General features: G+C 46.1%; 1 protein-coding gene across 1 annotated transcript in view; it reads left to right on the forward strand.

The window, feature by feature from the left end:
* SPMIP10 (sperm microtubule inner protein 10) overlaps positions 1 to 8,424 on the forward strand; it is a 227,527-nt gene extending 219,103 nt beyond the window's left edge. Inside the window, exon 3 of the mRNA XM_086961107.1 lies at positions 7,602 to 8,424. Within this exon, the coding sequence (XP_086817233.1) occupies positions 7,602 to 7,808 (207 nt within the window). The 3' untranslated portion in view covers positions 7,809 to 8,424. The remainder of the gene's footprint in view (positions 1 to 7,601) is intronic.
* The last annotated feature ends 13,460 nt before the right edge of the window (positions 8,425 to 21,884 follow it).

The following is a 21,884-nucleotide window of genomic DNA, read 5'->3' on the forward strand; positions in this document are numbered from 1 at the left end:
GCAGACATGCTTTCTTTTCTATACTTCTCAGGTGTTATCTCTCCATCACACTACTCAGGTACTTTCTTTCAAATCTGTCTCTTGGACACTCTTCTCTATCACTACTCAAGGACCCTGTAACACATGCCAGGACCAGTAATCTGCCCCCCCAATCTGACAGCGGTCTCTCCTCTATTCTATGAGATATTCCTGCATCAAGCTCTCATCAGGTGTTCCACCCTCTCTATCCATATATAGGGAGGGGCTCGGTCATCCCTGTAACAGATTCCATCTCAGTGGTTTCAGTAAAGTGTCCCCTACACTCTGACATTAATCACAGTTATTCTCTGCAGCACCCAAATAACTTATGTCCCTGTTAGACACTCTACTTCATTTTCTTCCTAAAGACCACTCCCTACCTCTATAACTCTTCATATGAAATATCTTTATTGATGTCATAACTACACTTTCACAGTTGCGTTATTAACCTTCTTCCTTTACTCAAATTAACTTGAAAATGCACCATTTGCCCACTATTCTTTCAAAATAGTTGTGAGGAGAACCCTCCCGAACCCACCTTATAACGGTCAGACTCCCTTGCTTTGGCCGTTCACCACCGGTCGCTCATCACAAACTTTCACACCCCACCACTTTCAAATGTCACCGGCCTCCACTGATGCTACAAACCACAGCACTCCATAAACCAATATAGTCAGAATTTCATAATTAGGTTATAATGAAAAGCAGAATTATTGGTTTGGCAACTGCAAAAGCATTCGTTTATTTGAGAAAGCAGTGTTATGTTTCATCTTCGCTCAACCATTTTCCTCTCAGTCTGATGGTGATTATGGTTTAAGGGAAAATCACCTTTGCGATTTGAAGAAAAGTGTTTCCCAGAACCCTAGTGAATTTTCACTTTCTTCCAATAATTTGCTGCTGGTTTAGACACCAGGCGAAGAGGAGCTCTGGTGTGTAACTAGAGTGAAAGCCCCATACGGCGAGGGAGATCGCCCTGGGAAAAATCTGGCCAGGATCCTCCAGAAGCCTCACGCTTCAACCTATATCTCTGACCTCTTGGATGAACAAGGCCAGAACCATTCCTCCACCCTGGATCTTTTGCAAATCATGGCCAACTTCTTTGAGCACCTATACTCCGCCACTCCAATAGCGGAACCAGCAGATCTGCAGGCCTATTTAGATGCCATCCAATTGGCATGGCTATCCAATGCACATTGGGACTTCTTTAACGCTCCAGTCACAATAGAAGAAATATACCAGGAAATTGCCAGCCCCCCTCCAGACAAAGCCCCTGGCCTAGACGGACTGACCGCTGCTTTGGATAAGGAATACTCCCAAATCTTGGCTCCCAAGCTCCTGGACGTCTATCAGGACGCCTTGGAGGTAGGCACACTCCCCCCATCTATGTGGGGGGCGATAATATTCACACTTGACTCAACCAATGTGACTCCTATCACCCTGTGTCCCTCATCAACACAGACAATAAATATGTGCAAAACTACTCACAAATAGGCTCCAACTGCTGCTCCCAGTAATGATTACACCCAACCAATCTGGTTTTGTCCCAGGATGATCCACAGCTCACAAACTCAGACGTTATTTGCAGTTACACAGTATTTACATCCACAAACCTCTGCGATGGCCACCTTACTTGACGCCACAAAGGCCTGTGACTCGCTGGATGGAGAGTACCTCTTCCCGATGCTGCGTACATTGGGACTGGGCTCAAGTTTCATTGTGCAGGTCCGGATTATCTTTTCCCACCCCACTGCCCGAGTGCTCCTCAATGGGCAAATATCTGACCCTTTCCCGGTCACCAGGGGCACGCGACAAGTGTGCCCACTTTCTCCAATCCTATTTTCCATCACGATGGAACTCCTGGAGGTGCATATTCGCCAACACCATGCTAATAGAGGGATAGGTTTCACAACCCACGGCCTAGTCATATCTTTATATGCTGACACCATTACCCTCTATGCTACAGATACAGAGACTAACCTTGGCCCACTGATACGTGAAGTCATAAGATTTGGTGGCCCTTCCGGCATACAAATAATTTGTCTTCTTAAACAAGAGAGGGACCCTTTTCAGACCCAAAGGACTAGGATTCAAACAGAAATTCTAGATTAAGCGTCCTCTGGGAGTACTAAAATCTAGTTTCACAGTATTCCTTCACAGACAGTGTTTCCATTCACCCAACAATCATTACACATTCAATCAAGAGTATCACTGTAAACACCAATGGTCTATGTGTTGGCACAGAAACCTACAATTGATTCACTGATCTGCTGACTTTATTAAAATTGTAATACAAAGTCAAAAACATTTCATCTGAGAAAAAAAGCATCAAGCACTAAAAACAACAATTTCACAAAATATTCCTTAAAAACACAACACGAGGGATAATAAAGACTTAACATTTTTGGCATTAGGTACCAAACCCACTACCAAAAAGCTGTACACAAACACCCCAATGTTTCAAAATTCATCAGCATTTAGGGGGAGTTCAGAGCGGTGAGTTTATGGTAAACAGGCATTCATGTGTTTCGAAGGTATAGTATAGTGGTGTATGGAGTGGGGAGCATGTGATCATAACATGTGCTAGGTCCTGATTGGCAATGTGTTCCTAACTCATGTAGCATCTGACTTTATGGTGTTTTTCGAAGCACATGTACGCCTCGGGAAATGTATGCTTTATTGAGGACAATCTCATTTGACCATTGTGTTTTCGTTCCATCTTGCTGTGGGATCAATCAAGAATTTCCTGCCCAAGTGTTTGTCCGCTAGCTATGCACTCTCGCACATGTGAACTATCAATCAGTGACCCGGGCCTGGGTCTCAGAGCTTGCCCGACTATGTATTTGTGAGTCGGGGTTGATGTGGAGTTCACAACGGGGGATTTCATTACTATGGACGTTATTTGGTTTTCATAAATGAATATATTGTTTCCTATATTATTAACCCCATGTTTTCCATATTAACAGTATTATTCTCACATGGATCAAACCTTGCTTATTTGTCTTTGTCACATACAACTGTTTACAGCTCAAAAGATCTATTTTAATTTAGTTGGAGGCATCCTAGTTTCTGTGTTCATACTGATCTGGGTCTAATCCTTGCCTCCTGGTATTAAACGGGGCAGTGTGAGAAGGCAGTTGTGCACTTCTGTTAATGAACACTAGGCTCCATCCCTGGGGCAAGCACAAGATGAGGTCAAAGCTGACCTACAGGTCAGGTAACAAGGTAGCAAGAGAGAGAGGTCAAGTAGCAAGAGAATGCAGCCGTTTTAGATCTAGATAATCTGTTTTAGATAGTCAATCCAGGATCAGCAATTTCACATTCATTAAACCTTTTTTTCCAGATTATGTTGTCTCAGAAGTGTGTGGTCACCTTCCTGCATTCCATCCTTGACAATGGATTATTGATACACTTACTCAAATGTTGTTGTGGTAACCCCTTGAAACTTTCCTTATTTTAAAAAACAGTCCCTATATTGAAACTTGTGCTTCCATTTAAAAGTACAGTTTTTTTTTCCAGAATGACTAGCTAAAAATTGTATTTTCATACTAAATATTTCCATTAGTGTGAGCAAACCCTTATTTGTGCCATAACTCACCAACATTGCAGGATTATATGGGTTTCACAGAGAAAATAAAAGTCATGCTTGAAATCCATATCACATAATTTATACAAAGGACCAAAGAGGTCACAGGACGGAAAAATCCTGTGGTGCCATTCTCCACTGTGGTATATGGACAGACTTACTTACTAGATGTGCTAGCGAAGGTCATTCAGGTTCCAAATTCCCTTGTTGGTCTACTCAACCTGGCATTGCAAATAGACCACCGTTTCTAAGATAGTAGAAGTGAACAATGGTGAACAGAGAGCTACATTAATTGGGATCATCTGTGGGTATACACACCATCTACAGATCGAAGACTTACAGGGCTCCTCACTCCTGATGAGAAAACAATGTTTACCTTGTGTGTTATAATCAAGATTCATCTTTAATTATCGTACTTAACAATAGGATGCTGAAACCTAAACAGTTAAGTCATCAAACAGTTGTGTCCCATAGAAATGAAAACATTTCATTTGTATTACTTTCTTAAATGTTTACTCTGAATTTTTTATGTTCTCGATCCTATTTTGTTGTTTATGTTTGCACATGCGTATGGTAGACTACTGCAATATTAAGTGGACAGGTATAAAAGTTGTCTCATGTGTTGGACTGTGACAGGGAACAATTAAAGATAAATCCTGCACTCAAGTAGCCCTGTAGCACCTCAAGCCCCATATATACTACATTATATTTGTAAGTTCCATGCCGTTTTTCTGCCCACGCTTGTCTAGTTTACTAGTGGCACGGATAAAAGTAATTAAAAGTTATGCCTTCAAATTCCGGTGACAGCTGGCAAATTAGTAACTACTATTTTAAAATTCTACCACATCCGATGGAGTGATAATTTCAAATTTGCCCTTTCAGAACTTTGCCTGGAACTTACTTACTATCATTCCACGTGTTACTGAAGTTTTGTAGCACAATGATGAGTGTTTGTTAGGGCACTCTGACTATTGTTGCAAGGCGTAAGACAGGGGTCTCCTAACCTTTCTGTAATAAGAGCTACTTATGTTTGTTGGAACTCATCGAGATCTACTAATATTATGATAGTGATAGTGATAGTGATTACTTCAGACAAGATTACATAAATGGCCACCCTATGCAATATCAGTACCAGGACCAGTATCACCTTGGTGTATTAGGCCTGGTTGCCAGAAGTAATATTAAAAAGTCTTTGCCAATATGGAATGCCTCTACATGGGTAATCTATAACTTTCGGAATATCGGCTTATGTGTTTCGAAAGCAAAGATATTTTCGTCTCGAATATGCACACTCAATATTGGTATATGCATATTATTTCAACCAAGCAAAAGCTTCTAATTTAGTACACTGATCTGCACACAGGAGAGCTATTTACCAAAAGCTCACGAGCTACTTGTTAGAGAAACCTGGTATAAGACTTCAGTTCTCCATTCAGTTCCCACATTCTCAGAAAACATTTGTGAGGCTTTTCACTTTGCTCTTAAGCATACCAGACTTTTGGATGCTTTTGCCTTCAAAACCTATTTGACTGCTGATTTACATTAGAAAAGATATTACAGTCACGGGTAGAAAGGGCAGACTCCCTTCAAAAACGCTGTGGAATGATCAATGAACAGTTAATTCAAACTTGCGTCTGCATTAATGGACTTCATACATCAAATGAAACAAGTTATTGGCATAAAAGACAGTGAGAAAATTAAAATGCAATTAATAAATGGGAATTTGACATAAAATATTTCTCACACAGGTCTCAAGATTTTATTTACAAATTATATACAATGACATCACATAACTAATATATATAAATCCAACAGCCGATGGATGCCTGATCAAAATTAAAGACAAGAGGTGAAAGCAAGGAGCTCGGTAAAAAAGTATAACTTTCACAAAATTTAACCAAGTACCCAGAGACAGAGTATGATCAAGGTATTGGAAAATGCAGAACTGTACAAGAAACAGAATAAGTAACAATGCAGTTCCGTTCAGGACAGAAAGAACAGGGAAAAATCAAACTAATTGCATAAACATACGATGAACAGTACAGAGAGAGGACTATGGTCTGAAAGTGTGTTCAACATTATTGCTCGCTTTGTGCCATGCCAAAATAGAGAATGTCCCCCAAGAAGCCAAGCGAACTTTAATGGACAAAGAAATTATTTGGAATGTAAACGAGAAAGGTTAAAGGTGAGGTAAACCTTGACTCCTACAGAGTAGAAGAAAATAAAGCGGTTTTAGAAGATGCCTGAAATTGTCTTACTAAAAATATGACCTCACTCATCTGTAAACTGGACTTTTCCAAATAGTCGAAACGGGAGTTAGATGAATCTTATCCCGAAAAGCAAGAGTTACATAACACATCATGTGGTCTACAGGTAAATAGGAGACCTTGTTATTCAGTAAAAAGAAAGATCACCGGAAAACATATCTTAGACAACAGTGACGGGGATGTAGGCATGACTACTTTCTCCACCCCTAAATATGTTTCTTTCTTTCCAAGAAAATTCCTCCAATCTGATCACAAAGAATCTGTTTCTGTAGTAAACGATCAATCTGGAAATGGGATACATGCAAGAGAGGCACAAATATTTTCAGAAAGGTGCAATTGTCAGGCTTAGAGAGGCAAGAGGGCTAAATATATGTATTTACTACTGATAATATGAGGTTTCAACCTCTGGTGACAACCCAACAGGTCTTGGAGCTTACCGGCTGTTTAGAACCATCAGCACAAGACACCTTTCAAGAAAGAAAAGACAAATTCATTGCTCAGCACCAGGGCGTCAGAAGGTGGGCCAGAGTGAACGTTACCCATGCCCCCTGCTCTTTCAGGACCATGGGCCCGATTCACAGAATGAACTTACTACTTTTGGCATTCACAGAATGCACTTACTACTTTTGGTATTCACAGAATGTATTTACTCATTTCTGTATTCACAAAAGTTAGGACTACTAACTTTAGGACTCCTAAATGCCTTCTGTGAATACCGAAAGTCTTAAAATTAGGATTTTTCTCAATTTAGTAGTAGTAAAGTTAGGACTTCTAACTTTACTACTACTAAATTGAGAAAAATCGTAATTTTAAGACTTTCGGTATTCACAGAAGGCATTTAGGCATCCTAAAGTTAGTAGTCCTAACTTTACTACTACTAAATTGAGAAAAATCGTAATTTTAAGACTTTCGGTATTCACAGAAGGCATTTAGGCGTCCTAAAGTTAGTAGTCCTAACTTTACTACTACTAAATTGAGAAAAATCGTAATTTGAGGACTTTCGGTATTCACAGAAGGCATTTAGGCATCCTAAAGTTAGTAGTCCTAACTTTACTACTACTAAATTGAGAAAAATCCTAATTTTAAGACTTTCAGTATTCACAGAAGGCATTTAGGAGTCCTAAAGTTAGTAGTCCTAACTTCTGTGAATACCGAAATGAGTAAGTTCATTCTGTGAATACCAAAAGTAGTAAGTGCATTCTGTGAATGCCAAAAGTAGTAAGTTCATTCTGTGAATCGGGCCCCATATGCCCATGCTCAAACTGTATTGTAGTTTTTGAAGCCCCCAGTCCTGCTTATTCATTATGAGGCAGGTAAAAAGGCTAAACCAATATTTGGTGCCAGATCATGGAACTGGTGTATTTTCTCTTTTCCTAGAGGATATGTTTTTTAAAACTTAGAAGCATATGCCCGTGCTGTGCTATGTGAGGCCCTGCTTGACATTTTTGACTTAAGCCCCCCAAAACGTCTGACATGCCTGTTTTGTATTAGTACCCTTTTCCTCCGAGCATTGTACTCATCTGTTTTAAGGTTGGTGTTAATGTTGTCAATGAAGGACTTCAAAGCACTCCCTTCTTCAAAAAGCATTTCCAAAACTAGGTTCAGCTGTTTTTGTATATGTGGATTATGTGTTATGAATTCTTCCACCCAAGTATAATGGCATTACAAACCTGCATGATTGTTTAAAGTTTTTCTCTTTCCTCGCTGCTACCAATATTGTTTTTTCTTCGCAGAATGCTGACCTTGCTAAGTTATTCAAAGGTCCTCAAGAAGAGAGTCTGTTTTTGGAGAGCAAAGAGAGACTTTGCCATGGAGAGGACAGAAAGCGCATTGAGGAGAAGTTGAGGAAACAACCACCATTACAGACCATAGATTTTACGATGGACTCTCCTTTGTCAAGATATAAGTCTTCTGTCGTCAACTACCAGACAAGAGTCTAGGACCATATCAACGATAACGAAACACACATTTTGTGAAATTACCATTCTAAGGATGTGTCTTTGAATTTTAGTAGTCTAGTTTGTAGCAGAAAATCAGTTTTGTGCACATGGAAAAGTGTCACTTATATTTCTTTGCATAGTGCGATGCTTTCATTCAATTAAACAACGGACATTTCACTGTTTTAACATCTTTTGATAGGCGTTCAGCATGTTACGAAAGTTAGGTGAATCTGTAGCTATTTATCTTCAGTCCCCTGCTGGTTATTCGAATTTACCAATAATGTAACAGAAAATGAAGTGTCCTTAACAGTGGGTTCCAGAACATAAATTCTGATATCTGGTTGAAGGGATTTGCCCTAATAAATTACTATATCTCCCTCTGTCATTTTTACTGTGAACTGTTGCAATATGAATGATTAGGCATAAACAGCTGTGCAGATAGACCAGCTTTGGTATGAGGTATTTTGCATTAGGTCCTTAGCTCATGTCCTTCTCTTCTTTACGTTAGTGCAGACATTGATGGTAATACAAATAAAGAAATATACAGGATAAAGAGATTTGCTGTTTCATGTTCACCATCTTTGAACCATAATTAAAATTTCGATTGGAATGTGACTATATACAGTTTCACTGGTTGTCGGGTCATATCCGCTCACTTTCAGTATGATCGGGGCATTTTCATTTAGTTCGCATAGACTTAACAGAGAGGAGCTGTTGGACCTGGGATCTCCAAGTCACATAGGGTAGCTTGGCACTAAATGGGAAGGCTTAATTCAAAGGCACATGCGTTAAGTTTGCATCACACCCTGCAGCAACTCAGCGTCCATCCACTCAAAAACAACGCTACACCAATTTTAGGAAAATACGGTTTGCTTTATAAAAATGCTCTGTTTCCTCTTTGTTACTATAAGCTTTAGATTCAGTACATCAAATAACTTCACATGAAATTAGCAGCAGGTCAGTTTCATAAAAACATTACTGACATTTTTTTCCCCTTCTCTCTGAAAGGAGAATTCTTCATCAACTCCTGCACCTTAGTTAAACAAAATATGCCACCTAGATTTAGAATTCAGCAAGCATAAATATTCCTTACAATCAGGTCAGCCTGTTCATTTACCACGTGATCTTACTGTGATAATGACCCTGAAGTCACAGGCATCAGCTCCCCTAGTAGCACAGTAATACCAAGGTTTATGGGATTGGAGCTCTGACACCCCACAAGCAGATTATTTTCTTGTTCTCCTCCAGCCCTCTTAGATCATATGGTCTAGCGTGAAAGCGCAAACTTTTACAGTCCCAATCTGCTACATCGGTGGTTTGGCCTTTCAGTGAAAACCACCGTCTCCTTTATGCTGCCATCTACCCTTCCCACAGTAGAATGCTCTCGTCCAGGAAGCCTCCCCTAGTAGGAACGACAGGTTATTTAAGATGTCACACACTCGTGGCATCTGGATAGTCTAATCGCCAACACAGTTCGAAGAGGAGTTGCCCCAAAACCTGTTGCTGTCTGACTGGCCCCTTTTCTGTCTACTGTCAGCCTGCCCGGCAGTCGTTGAAGACGGGTTCGGTGGGCTCTCCCCTCCCTCCTTTACTCCTTTCAACACCGAAGCCCTCTCACGGTCTTACCGCGTTGTGTGGGACTCGTCCTTCCTCCACTCACGCTCCTGCTGGAGCCTCGATACACGGAAATCTCGGCTCTGGGAGGATTCCGACCCCTGGGCTGCAAGCTGCAAAGCAGCTTGCGGGGCCGGAACTCCGCCGCGACTTCCTCGGCGTTCCTCATAGCTCTGTGTCCTGCCCTCCTCTCGTCCGTCAGAGGGGGAGGGAACTATGCAGGCCTCCTTCAGGCTCTCGTCACCCTCCTTCCGGGAACTCGCTCGCCTGCACTCACTGTCCTCCGCAACGCTGGCTTCTCAGCTTACTGCCCCGCTGACCCCGGACAGGTCCACCCAGCAAACTTCCCACCACAGGGGGCCCAGGAAATCAGCGGCAGTAATCCGGTGACGGCGTCGCCACACGCCAATCGCTACCGGGTAGGTTTAAGTTCTTTTGGCCAAAAAGTCTTCTCATGGAAGGGGCGAGGAAGGGTTTAACCCCACAACCTCCAAGCGGATAGTTCAGGCCGGGTCACCTAAAGGAAAGGGGGAGCGAAGGCGGAACAATCTCCTACTGAATTAGGACCTGCTCCCACTGACTTCCCCAGCCAATTAACTACGTTTTCATGGGGGAAGGTTAATGGCTTCAGGAGTCTATAAATGAAGTGGAGCTGTCAGGGCTCAGTCAGTAGGCAGGGGGCTACGTCAGCAAGGTAGGGCAGCTGAACCAAAGGACAGTCTATCTCCTAACAGTGCGCTTGCCTCCCCACACTAACACTTCACTCCTCGCTAGGCTCTCCCTGGCTCTCTGGTCACTCCTCACCAACAGCTAAAATGGCCGCCCTGGTTCTGGCCTTATATAGGCTGGCTCTGGCTACCAGAACCCTCCAGAAGGTTCTAGTACCTTCTTAGTGTAATCCTATGGTCCCTTCTCCTGAAGTGTTAGTTATGGCAGTTGCTGACCACCATTTTGCGTGACCCATACTTTCTAGTCAGAAAAGGCACCTAGGCCTCAGGAAAAAGGACTATGAGGGCAAAGAGCATCTAACCCCCAGGTCAACATCTCAAAAATCCAGTGGACATAAAAATTAAAGGTTTTGAGGGACAAAAAGGGGACAAAAATAAATAATTAATTAGGAGGGACTACCTAAAGGGCAGACAGGTCTAACAGGAGCTATTTCTATTGGATTTTTAAAAAAAACAATACAATAAGCTACAGTATGTTTAAGTGGACTAGGTATAGGAACACTTTATGTGTAGAAAAGTTAGGGGCATATTATCAAGAACTGCGTTAAACATTATCGCTGGTTTAGCTGCAAAAACTGCCACTAAGGCGGCGAAAATGGGCTTGATAATATGCCTTGGAGAATTCCAATAGAAGTCCATGTTCTGGTGTGAACATGGGCTTCTATTGGAATTCTCCAGGGCATATTATCAAGCCCATTATCGCCGCTTTAGCTGCAGTTTTCTGCCGCTAAACCAGCGATAATTTTAACGCCGTTCTTGATAATATACCCCTTGGTTAGAATGCAGAGTCAAAAGTAAAGATACAATCAACAAATGATTGACATGGTAGCTTGGCTCTGGGAGCAGAAGTGGACTGTTGCTGCGTCCCAATGTACTGCTCTCTGAAGAGGTGTGTAAGCTGTTTCTTAATTTGGATCAGTGCTGAGGGGATGCTGATGGACACAGGGATGGTGTTTCCAGATGCTGGGTGCATAGAGGCAGAATACTTGTGCAATGTTTTCTCTCTTTTTCAACTTCTTTGCCACCAGTCTAACTGTGTTCTGGCGCCACCAGAAAAGGAGAGCTTGTCAGTATTACAGGCTAGGGTGCTGGTCAAGATAGCTTTGTTGATGGTGGGATAGGTGGTTTTGAAGATGGTGCTAGTCAACAAGGGGAGTCAATGGATCTCCATCAAGTCGGAAGTGATGTCATCATATTTCTTCAGGAAATGCATGAGATGTTCTGCGACATGTAAGATGCTCTTAAAATACCAATGAAATTGTTTTTGTTTTCTTGGAAATGCCTTAATTGAGGGGGGTTGTGTCCAGGGAGAATCCAAGTAGCTTGGCATTGGGTCAAAGTTGGGTTTCAAACTTGTCAAGGCACATTTCATTGATCCAGGTGTGAATACATTTTTGCTTGTTGTTCTTATCAAATTATAATAATTATGTCTGGTGGAGTTGATATTCAGAGAAATCATGGACAGCCTATTCTGGATGTGGTGCAGACAGTGATTTAGGCACTGAATTTCTGGAGTGGAGCTGACTTTCATGTAGAATTTTGTATCGTCAACATATTGGTGAATTTCGATGCTAATATTGGTGATTAGAGCAAGTACCGCCTATACCACAGTAAATACACCCCATCAATGCAATAAAGGTTATGAGGTGGTCAAATAATGTGCATATGGAGGCATTAGATATGGTAATGTGCATATTTTTTGTAATGTTGCATATGTTTTTCTGTAAATAGTGTCCATAATGCACCAATATTTCACTAAAATAGCTGTTTTAAGAAAATGCACATTATCACTTTCCATAATTTCTGATATGCCAATGAAACTAACGAGTTTTCATGGTGCTACAGGGTGCTCACACTTTCAGCTTCCATAATTCTCCACCATCTTCACAGCATTTTTCATAATACTCTGCGTTAACCAACACTCAGTCCGCTTTGTTGGGGAAATAACACAATGATGGTTCTCCATTTGGGGTGTATTGCGCTTGTGCTTGTGGCAGAAGGGAACCACAATACCGCTGTACACATGATGAGCAATTTATACATCACGATTCACACAGTATACACATGTCTCAGTTGTCTACTTATGGAAACTGTAACATAGATTGAAATAAAGTAAATATAGTATGTGTTGAATTTGCACTACCTGGGTACTTAAAGAAAGTAACAAGGTCCCACAGGGCAAAATAACTCTTCCCTGCAAGCACCTATAAGCATTCTGATTCCCGTTACTCCTCCCCTATGTCAGCCCTGATGTGGGGCATGGCATTGCACAATTTCATTTATTTTGGCCTGGCAATATTCCTCTCTCCAATTCTCCCCGTTCTTATGTGGGTCCCTAAGACATTAGGTGTCACCAGCAGCCTAATTAGACCCCAAGGTTCCCTTTAGCTTTGCAAGACACCTATTTGGAGGGCCTCCCACAAGGACCCTGATTTTCTTTTTTATCAGGCACCTATCAGGACACACACCCCACAAGGGCCCCTGAAGCCCATTTAAACCACCAACGGGGCTTGCTTACTTGTCGACATTGAAAGTATTTGTAAGACCATATCTATTTTCAAGATGCTGCAGTCTCCTTTTGGAGGTGAAATTAATTTATTTCAGTCCACGCAGGTCTGATGTTTAGGGAAACTGTCAAGAAACGAAAGATTAGAATAGTACTTCCCTCTTTCTCATAATAACCACACCCATTCCAAGGAGCAGTTTTCGTTTGCATTGGCGTACAGGGCTTTTCTATGAGGCCAACATTCACTGATGTATTTTTCCAAATCATGTTACCTTACACATACAGAACCAAATTCACAAATATTAACAACTAAAATGAGCCCAAACTTCACCCGAGACCTCTGATCTTCACCTCTCCCATGTGACTGCCCTAACACAGAAGTGATGTATCTGTCAACTCTGGTTGGGGAAGGGAGAGGGGTCTACCACTGACTCGATCATGGTTAGCCAGGCAGCACTGCATATATTTTGCAGTTCCCTTTGACAACTGGACCAGGTTGGAGAGATTTACCTGATGCTGTGCCCCCTGGAACTTCAGGTCCCACTGCCAGCCCACATTTTCAGGGTTTGCCAGGGTTTCTTACCAGGTGCCCTAGCATCTCATGCGGAGACACCCCACTGTAAGTATCTGCCCATACCACAGTAGTAATAATCCAGAGATCTCAGCCATAGGCACTCTCAGCCCTGAGCACTCGTGCAGGTAGTTCAGCACCCCCATTTACCCGCATGTCGTGATCACTGTTCCCTAACCTGTTTTCACTCTGTTGCTTCTGCTAGCGCTCTAATGTACATGCATACGTGGTTGCTGCAGAGTTTTGTCGAGATCTCATGAGATCATGGCAACTCTTGGTGACCATCTTGGGCATGGCAAGTTATTTAAACCACTCCTGGGAAAGAGGGTTCTGCTTTGCCTTGTGGGTCTAAGGAACAGAAGATGCTCCTGAGCTTTGAGGAAACTCACCTGCTCAGGAATCAGTGTCGCCGTCAGATTCCACCAGCATCCAGACCCAAATGCCCTACTCACTGTGGCCGACTTCAGGTACCTGCAACGAAAAGAGGAATCATTGTCAGAGCTCCAAAAGACCAAAGACAAAATGTTATATTTGCCTTATACCTGCAGAATTGCATAGGACAAAACCAGTAAAGGTACCATATGACTTTTCACCCATGTTGTTGATTTCATTTGAACTTTGAAGTGACACTGCGCATCTTAGAAAGACATTCTTTCAAAGACAAAAGTTACTGAAACAATTAATGTATGGTAACATTTTTGAGAACACCCAAGAATTCAGGAGCAAGACCACTGACTCATTGTCAGTGAAATTGCTCTCCCACCCTCGCAGCTCCACCATTAAGTGAGGTGCCCCTGCCCCTGCACTCTTCAGTGTTGGTGTTCGAGGCCCTCCTCCACCCGCAGGTTTCCCTGCGCCTCATCCCTGGTGGTCCAGTGGATCTCTGTCTCCTTTCTTTCTTTCTGCTCCTTCACTCGTTTTTCTCCCCTTTCTATCTTTCACCTTTCTGCACCTCTGCTCTTTTGCGCCTTATTTCTGCCCATTCTCCCTTTCTCTCCCTCTGCTCCTTCACTCGTTTTCACTCGTTTTTTTCCCCTTTCTATCTTTCACCTTTCTGCACCTCTGCTCTTTTGTGCCTTATTTCTGCCCATTTTCCCTTTCTCTCCCTCTGCTCCTTCACTCGTTTTCACTCGTTTTTTTACCCTTTCTATCTTTCACCTTTCTGCTCTTTTCTGCATCTCTGCTCTTTTGTGCCTTATTTCTGCTTATTTCCCCTTTTTTCTTTATCCCTTCTTTCCTCCCTTTACCTTTCCCTGCCGCTGCTGCCCCCGCGGCCCCTCCCCCCCAGCACGACCGGCCCAATCCAGCTCCCCTCCCCGCCTCCCAGCTGTCCAGCCCTCCCCGACCCCTACTTAATGGCGGCCACTGCGGGGACAGGCGAGCAAGACCACTGACTCATTGTCAGTGAAATTGCTCTCCCACCCTCGCAGCTCCACCATTAAGTGAGGTGCCCCTGCCCCTGCACTCTTCAGTGTTGGTGATCGAGGCCCTCCTCCACCCGCAGGTTTCCCTGCACCTCATCCCTGGTGGTCCAGTGGACCTCTGTCTCCTTTCTTTCTTTCTGCTCCTTCACTCGTTTTTCTCCCCTTTCTATCTTTCACCTTTCTGCACCTCTGCTCTTTTGCGACTTATTTCTGCCCATTCTCCCTTTCTCTCCCTCTGCTCCTTCACTCGTTTTCACTCGTTTTTTTCCCCTTTCTATCTTTCACCTTTCTGCACCTCTGCTCTTTTGTGCCTTATTTCTGCCCATTTTCCCTTTCTCTCCCTCTGCTCCTTCACTCGTTTTCACTCGTTTTTTTACCCTTTCTATCTTTCACCTTTCTGCTCTTTTCTGCATCTCTGCTCTTTTGTGCCTTATTTCTGCTTATTTTCCCTTTTTTCTTTATCCCTTCTTTCCTCCCTTTACCTTTCCCCGCCGCTGCTGCCCCGCGGCCCCTCCCCCCCAGCACGACCGGCCCAATCCAGCTCCCCTCCCCGCCTCCCAGCTGTCCAGCCCTCCCCGACCCCTACTTAATGGCGGCCACTGCGGGGACAGGCGAGCAAGACCACTGACTCATTGTCAGTGAAATTGCTCTCCCACCCTCGCAGCTCCACCATTAAGTGAGGTGCCCCTGCCCCGAAGGCGCGTCAAAGGCAAGCACGTCTGCGCCCGTCTGCGACCCGTCTGCAACCAGCACCAGGAACCCTGGACCTCCGCCCCGCCAACGCTACGACCCAGCAGCCCTCCACGCACTCAACCCAGGCTGCAACAACAACTGCAAGCTAGCATCACCAGCCGACACCCATGGACCCTTCAGCTGTCTCCGCTGCCGGCACACCTGCAGCACCGCCAAGAACACGGATCCAGCACAACCCGCCCACAAGAACACAACCGAACCGAAGACCCTGCAATGCATCCTCCTCAACGTCCAATCCCTCCACAAACACGCAACAGAAATCTGGGACCTCCTCGACAGCACCACCCCAGACGTAGCATTCTTCACCGAAACCTGGACCAACACCACCTCGGGACCGGACATCGCCATCGCCATCCCCCAAGGATACAAGATCTCCAGGAAGGAGCCTCCGCCTGAGCACACTACCTGACGAGTCCACAGAACAGATGGAACACCTTCACTTCAAGATACTGGCCAGCCCCACCGCCGCCCTCCGAGGAACCCTCATCTACCAACCCCCTGGACCCCGCGGACCCTTCGCCAACTCCATCACGGACATTATCTCCCCGCAGGCTATCGCATCCACCAACTACACCCTGCTGGGAGACCTCAACTTCCACCTCGACAATCAACTGGACCCCAACAACACATCCCTCCTGAACAACCTCCACAACATTGGACTCCGCCAGATCGTGACCGAGCCCACGCACTCAGCAGGACACACCCTCGACCCCCTCTTCACTACAGGAAACTCCATCACCTTCAGCCACACCACCAAACTCCCATGGACCGACCATCGTTGCGTCCACTTCACCTTCAGAACACCCACCATCCACAGACACCAGCACCTGCTTCCACAAAGAAACTGGACCAAAATCACCGATGACCAGCTCACCTCCTCACTCAACAACTCCACCCCAACCATCGCGGAAAACGACGACCCCAACACCGCAGCCCGAACCCTGCATAGATGGATCTCGGTCAGTACCAACACCATAGCCCCCCTCAAGAAAAACAATACCTGTGCCAAGAAAGCCAGATGGTTTACCACCGAACTTCGAGAGTCCAGGCGCACATGCCGCCGCCTTGAAAAGGCCTGGAGAAACACCAAATCCACAGAAGCCCACAACAACTTCAGAGCCGCCACCAACGCCCACCATCAACTCATCAGAGAAACGAGGAAAAAAGCGATTGAAGACAGAATCTCCACCCACGCACACAACAGCAAGGAACTCTTCAGCATCATCAAGGAGTTCGCCCAACCCACCAGCGAGTCTACCGACATCCCTCCCTCACAAGACCTCTGCGACAAACTCAGCATCTTTTTCCACCACAAAATCAAGAGCATCTACGACAACTTCGACGAAGACAACCAACACACTGAACCCTCACCAACCACCCCCGACACCCGGAAACCAGCGATTGATGACTGGACAGCCCTCACCACCGAAGACACACTGAAGACAATGAAGTCAATCCACTCAGGGGCCCCCACGGACCCCTGCCCCCACCACATCTTCAGCAAAGCTGCCAACACCATCGCACCCATGCTCCGCCACACCATCAACCGCTCCCTGGCGACCGCCTCGTTCCCCGACGACTGGAAACACGCCGAAGTCAACCCCCTCCTAAAGAAACCCTCAGCGGACCCCACCGACCTCAAAAACTACAGACCCATCTCCTTGCTCCCGTTCCCAGCGAAAGTCATTGAGAAAGCCATCAACAGCCAACTCGCCACATTCATTGAAGAACACAACATCCTCGACTCCTCCCAATCCGGCTTCAGAAAAAAACACAGTACGGAAACCGCCCTCCTCGCCGCAACAGACGACATCCGCACCTTACTGGACAAAGGAGAAACAGTAGCCCTCATCCTCCTCGACCTATCATCGGCGTTCGACACAGTCTCCCACCGCACCCTAATACGCAGACTCTACGATGCAGGAATCCAGGACAAGGCCCTCGACTGGATCTGCTCCTTCCTCTCCGGCAGGACGCAGCGGGTCAGACTCCCCCCTTTCCTCTCGGACCCCACACCGATCACCTGGGGAGTCCCCAAGGGCTCCTCCCTCAGCCCGTCGCTCTTCAACATCTACATGGCTCCACTTGCCCCCATCGTCAGAACCTACGGACTCAACATCGTGTCATATGCAGACGACACCCAGCTCATCCTCTCCCTATCCAACGAGCCCAACACCGCCAGACGCAACTTTCGAGAAGGCATGGAAGCCGTCGCCAAATGGATGAAAAACAGCTGCCTTCAACTAAACACCAACAAAACAAGTACTCATCATGGGCCCAAACCCCGACGCCTGGAGCGACACCTGGTGGCCCACCGCCCTCGGAAACCCACCAACCCCCACAGACCACGCACGCAACCTGGGAATCATCCTGGACTCCGAGCTCAAAATGGACCGCCAGATCAACTCTGTCTCATCTTCCTGCTTCCACACCCTCCGCCTCCTTCGTAAGACCTTCAAATGGATCCCCCTCGAACACCGAAAGACAGTCACTCACGCCCTGGTCACCAGCAGACTCGACTACAGCAACGCACTCTACGCCGGAATAAACAAAAACCTCATCTGCAAGCTACAGAACATCCAGAACGCCGCCGCAAGACTGGTCCTCAACCTGCCAAAACACTGCCACATCTCCCAGCACCTGCGCACACTCCACTGGCTCCCCGTCGAGGCGAGAATCACCTTTAAGATGCTCACCCACGCACACAAGGCCCTCCACAGCACCGGACCAGCATACCTGAACAGCCGACTCAAATTCCACGCACCCCAAAGGACCCTACGATCAGCCCAGCTTTCCTACGCCGTGGTCGCCCGCACCAGAAAGACCAGATCGGGAGGCCGCTCATTCTCCTTCCTCGCGGCCAAAGCATGGAACGCCCTTCCGCTCCACCTCAGACAGACAACATCGCTCCCCATCTTCGCAAGAAACCTCAAAACCTGGCTCTTCGACAGACCCCCTCCTTGATGGAATGGAACCTGCACCCCCCCACCCCCCCACCCCTAGCGCCTTGAGACCCTTACGGGTGAGTAGTCGCGCTTTAACAAACTCATGATTGAGGTATGACATTCAGATGTTTATAACTAATGTTGTACAACTTGTTTAGTGATTTATAAATTTGATAATGACACGGTGTACCTTCTAGACTTATAGAGGCTTAGGTTCTGCAAGTGCAAAAACACGAGTGCAAAGTAATCAACTTCCTTGAACCACTTCCCTCACCTTGGTGCTGAAAACAGAACAAGCTGACTTGTAGGTATTTCAGTGAACACATGGGAGTAGTGCTGGCATGACCACAAACAAGAGCTTACCTTTGATGTGTGGAAGTACAGCTAATCCACACTCCCTGTACTTTCCGCTCTCATATCTCAGGTCAACAGATTAATAGTTTACAAGAGGTACCTCCCCAAAAGTCAAGATCCTCTTCTTTAACCCTGAGACATCCTTCTTTCTGTATATTGTGCCTCAGCAGCTGGAGCGGAAAAAAGAGTTGGGTCTATATTGTCGCTGCAAGGCTATGCTGTGAACTACAAGCTGAGAGTTTACGACATCTGTTCTGACACCCACATGACAATGGGCATGTGCCACTAGCAGGAGTTCATGAGGCCCAACAGCCACAGAATCACTCTCCCCGATATCCTTGATAGAGGCTTAAACATCAGAATCATAGCCTGTACATCCTGGACTCACTGTTTAGGAGAATAGTCCCAAAACTGCACTGCTTCCAGAACAAGCCTGATGAAAGGGATCATCTAAGAGGGGGTCAGGTGTGACTTCGGCAGTCACTGGAATTGACTATTAACGTGCCAGAGGTCTGCGGTAGTCTGGAGGTGGGAGGCACCTTCCTGGGGCGAGCCCGCCTTCAACGGTCAATCATCTAGACAGAGCAAAACTGGAACTGTGACCTCCGCAGGTGTACTGCAACCACCGGCATCACCTTGGGGAACACCCAAGAGCCACTGGTAAGGCCAAAGGGGAGCTCAGCAAACTGCAAGGGCTCCTGGCCCACCGTGACCAGAGGTAACATCTGTGGGCTGTCAGGACGGGGATTTGGAAATATGCGTCCAGTAAGCCCAATGCTACCTTCCATGGTGCAGGGCAGACAGGACCCGAGCTAGGGTGAGCATTTTGAAAAACAAGACGAAGTTGAGAAGGCGCAGGCCAAAAATAGGACAGAAGCCTTTGTCCTTTTTGGGCACCAAATAGTATCAAGATTAGCAACCATGACCTACTTCTGATGCTGGCACCCTCTCCATGGCCCCTTTTGACGAAAGGGCTGACACTTCCTGACAAAGCAAGGAGAAGTAGTACTCTGTCAGCCAATTGTAAGTGGGTGACATGGGGGATTCCAGGAATGAGATGGAGTAGCCCCTCCGTATGATTTGTAAAACCTACTTGTCCCAGGTTATGGACTTCCAGTGGGACAGTTGATGGCAGGTCATGCCTTCCACTGGGTGCCCATGCTGGTATAAGGACAAATTAAAGGGACTATGAGGCTGGGGAAGCTAGAGGGGTGTTAGACTGGCAGGACCTCTGTCTGATTGCCCCACATAGTCTCTGGGAACTGCATCTGCGGCCACTAAAAGGCTGTGAAGCCTGTTGGACTTGGTGGCTGGGCAGGATAGAAAGTAGTTGATAGCCACAGAAGTGACAAAAAGCACACTGGGGCTGGTGGGGCTATGGATGGACTCAAAGGCCTGGCCGTAGCTCTGCTGTCTTTGTTTGCCACAACAATGAGTCTACCATTTTGCCAAAAAGGCGGGAGCCATCAAAGGGCATGTCCATATGAAAAGCGTGGATGTCCCTTAAAAAGACAGTGGGTCTCAACCAGACGTCGCATCTAAGTGCCACAGATGACGCAATCGCTCTGCCAAGTGCCTTGGTCGTGTCCAGTCTACATCTCATGCTGAACTGTGCTGCATCTCGCTTGTCAGCAATTGCTTGAGTGAGTTTGGCCCGGGTCTCCTCCAAGACCACCACTTGCACAAACGAGTCCCACACTGTACCTGTTTACTGTCCCTAAAGGCATGTGGTGTTCACTGACTGCAGTAATAGGCTGAAAGGAGAGAACATCCTCTTGCCGAAGGTATCCAGGTCCCTATCTGGTGGAAAGGTAGGGAACGCACCTGAATTAACATGGGAGTAGGAAGTTTAGACCACCAAGCTCTTGGAGGGGTGATCCTGGGTGGAGAATCTGAGGTCCCCAGGAGCGGGACAGTGGCGACTGGAAAATGTCATGTGCAGAGCTTGGACCAGGCCCCAAGGAGGACATATGTAAGGACTTCATTGAAAAGGAGTAAGGGTTCGGAGGAGGCAACTCCTGATTGAAGCAACTTCCTTCAAGGCGTTCATCTTGACTGCCATCGAGGGCAGCAGAAGGTCTAGGACCTAAGCCGCCCTCTGTATCACCATAGCAAAAGAGGCTCCCAGGTTCTTAGCCACTGTAAAGGAGAGGCCAAATAAGTGAATGGTGAGGTGTCCAAGCCACTGGCATTCACCAATTCCTCATCCCAGCTGTCATCTGGTTCCACAAGGGGGTGATGGTATCCATGAGGGTTCTCAGACCCCTCCCAATCTTCTCCCTCTCCAGGCTTGTCAAAGGAAAAAGGCACTGGTTCCGACTTGGAGGGCATGGTACTTGTCGGCACTGGAATAGGGGTCAGACGATGCCCATCCAGCTCTCTATCAGAATCAGGAATGATGGTGGGGCCACTGCCGCTGTGAGGTGGCGGCAGCCAGAACAACAGAGCTAGAGCTGGCTCCGAAGAAGGTCATGGTCTCACAGGCAGAATTGCTAAGAGTCCTGACTAGAGCAGAGGGCAGACCTGATGGCAGAAATCCAGTAGAGGATCGTCCCCAACTCCATGGGGCCCAAAGGTGCTCCAGAGGAGTTGGGCCACCCAAATTTGAGGTGCATGACCTCTCAGGACTCCTTAAGTTGGGTGAGAATTGCTCCAGCTCTGGGAATGTGTGAGAGGTGCAGACCAGACTGAGGCACATGCTCCACTGTGGATATTCATCGCGTATTCCATCCACCGAGATCTAAATAAGGCCCTAAGTTTGAGGCAGTTGAAATTTATTCAGATGACTACTTCTGTCATGCATGTGTTGAAGTTGTTTCTGGTGCTGGCTGTTTTATCCGATCTCAGTGCATCTTGGCCTTCGCTGCTACAAGAGTGTATGTCTCTCCTAGCTCATCAAAGGAAAGGACACCTTAGGAGGCAAACAGTTGCCCCATTGAGTCTGCCCCGCAATGCCAATGAACTTGATTCACTCGACCGCCAAGCTCACATAGACCCAGTAGCACCAAGATCTATTGAGTACACTATCTTACATGGTTGGTGCTGGGGCACCTAGGCCAGCTGTACCTGATCACCCGAAGCAGAAGTGGAACAAATGGACTGAGTGGCGAGGGCCCCAGCACAGCTCAGAGGAATGTAGGCCAGTTAACCACGGGCCAAAGATATCACGCCTCCAAAGGGG

The sequence above is a fragment of the Lissotriton vulgaris genome, chromosome 3_1, assembly GCF_964263255.1.
Source record: "Lissotriton vulgaris chromosome 3_1, aLisVul1.2, whole genome shotgun sequence".
Lineage (NCBI taxonomy): Eukaryota > Metazoa > Chordata > Amphibia > Caudata > Salamandridae > Lissotriton > Lissotriton vulgaris.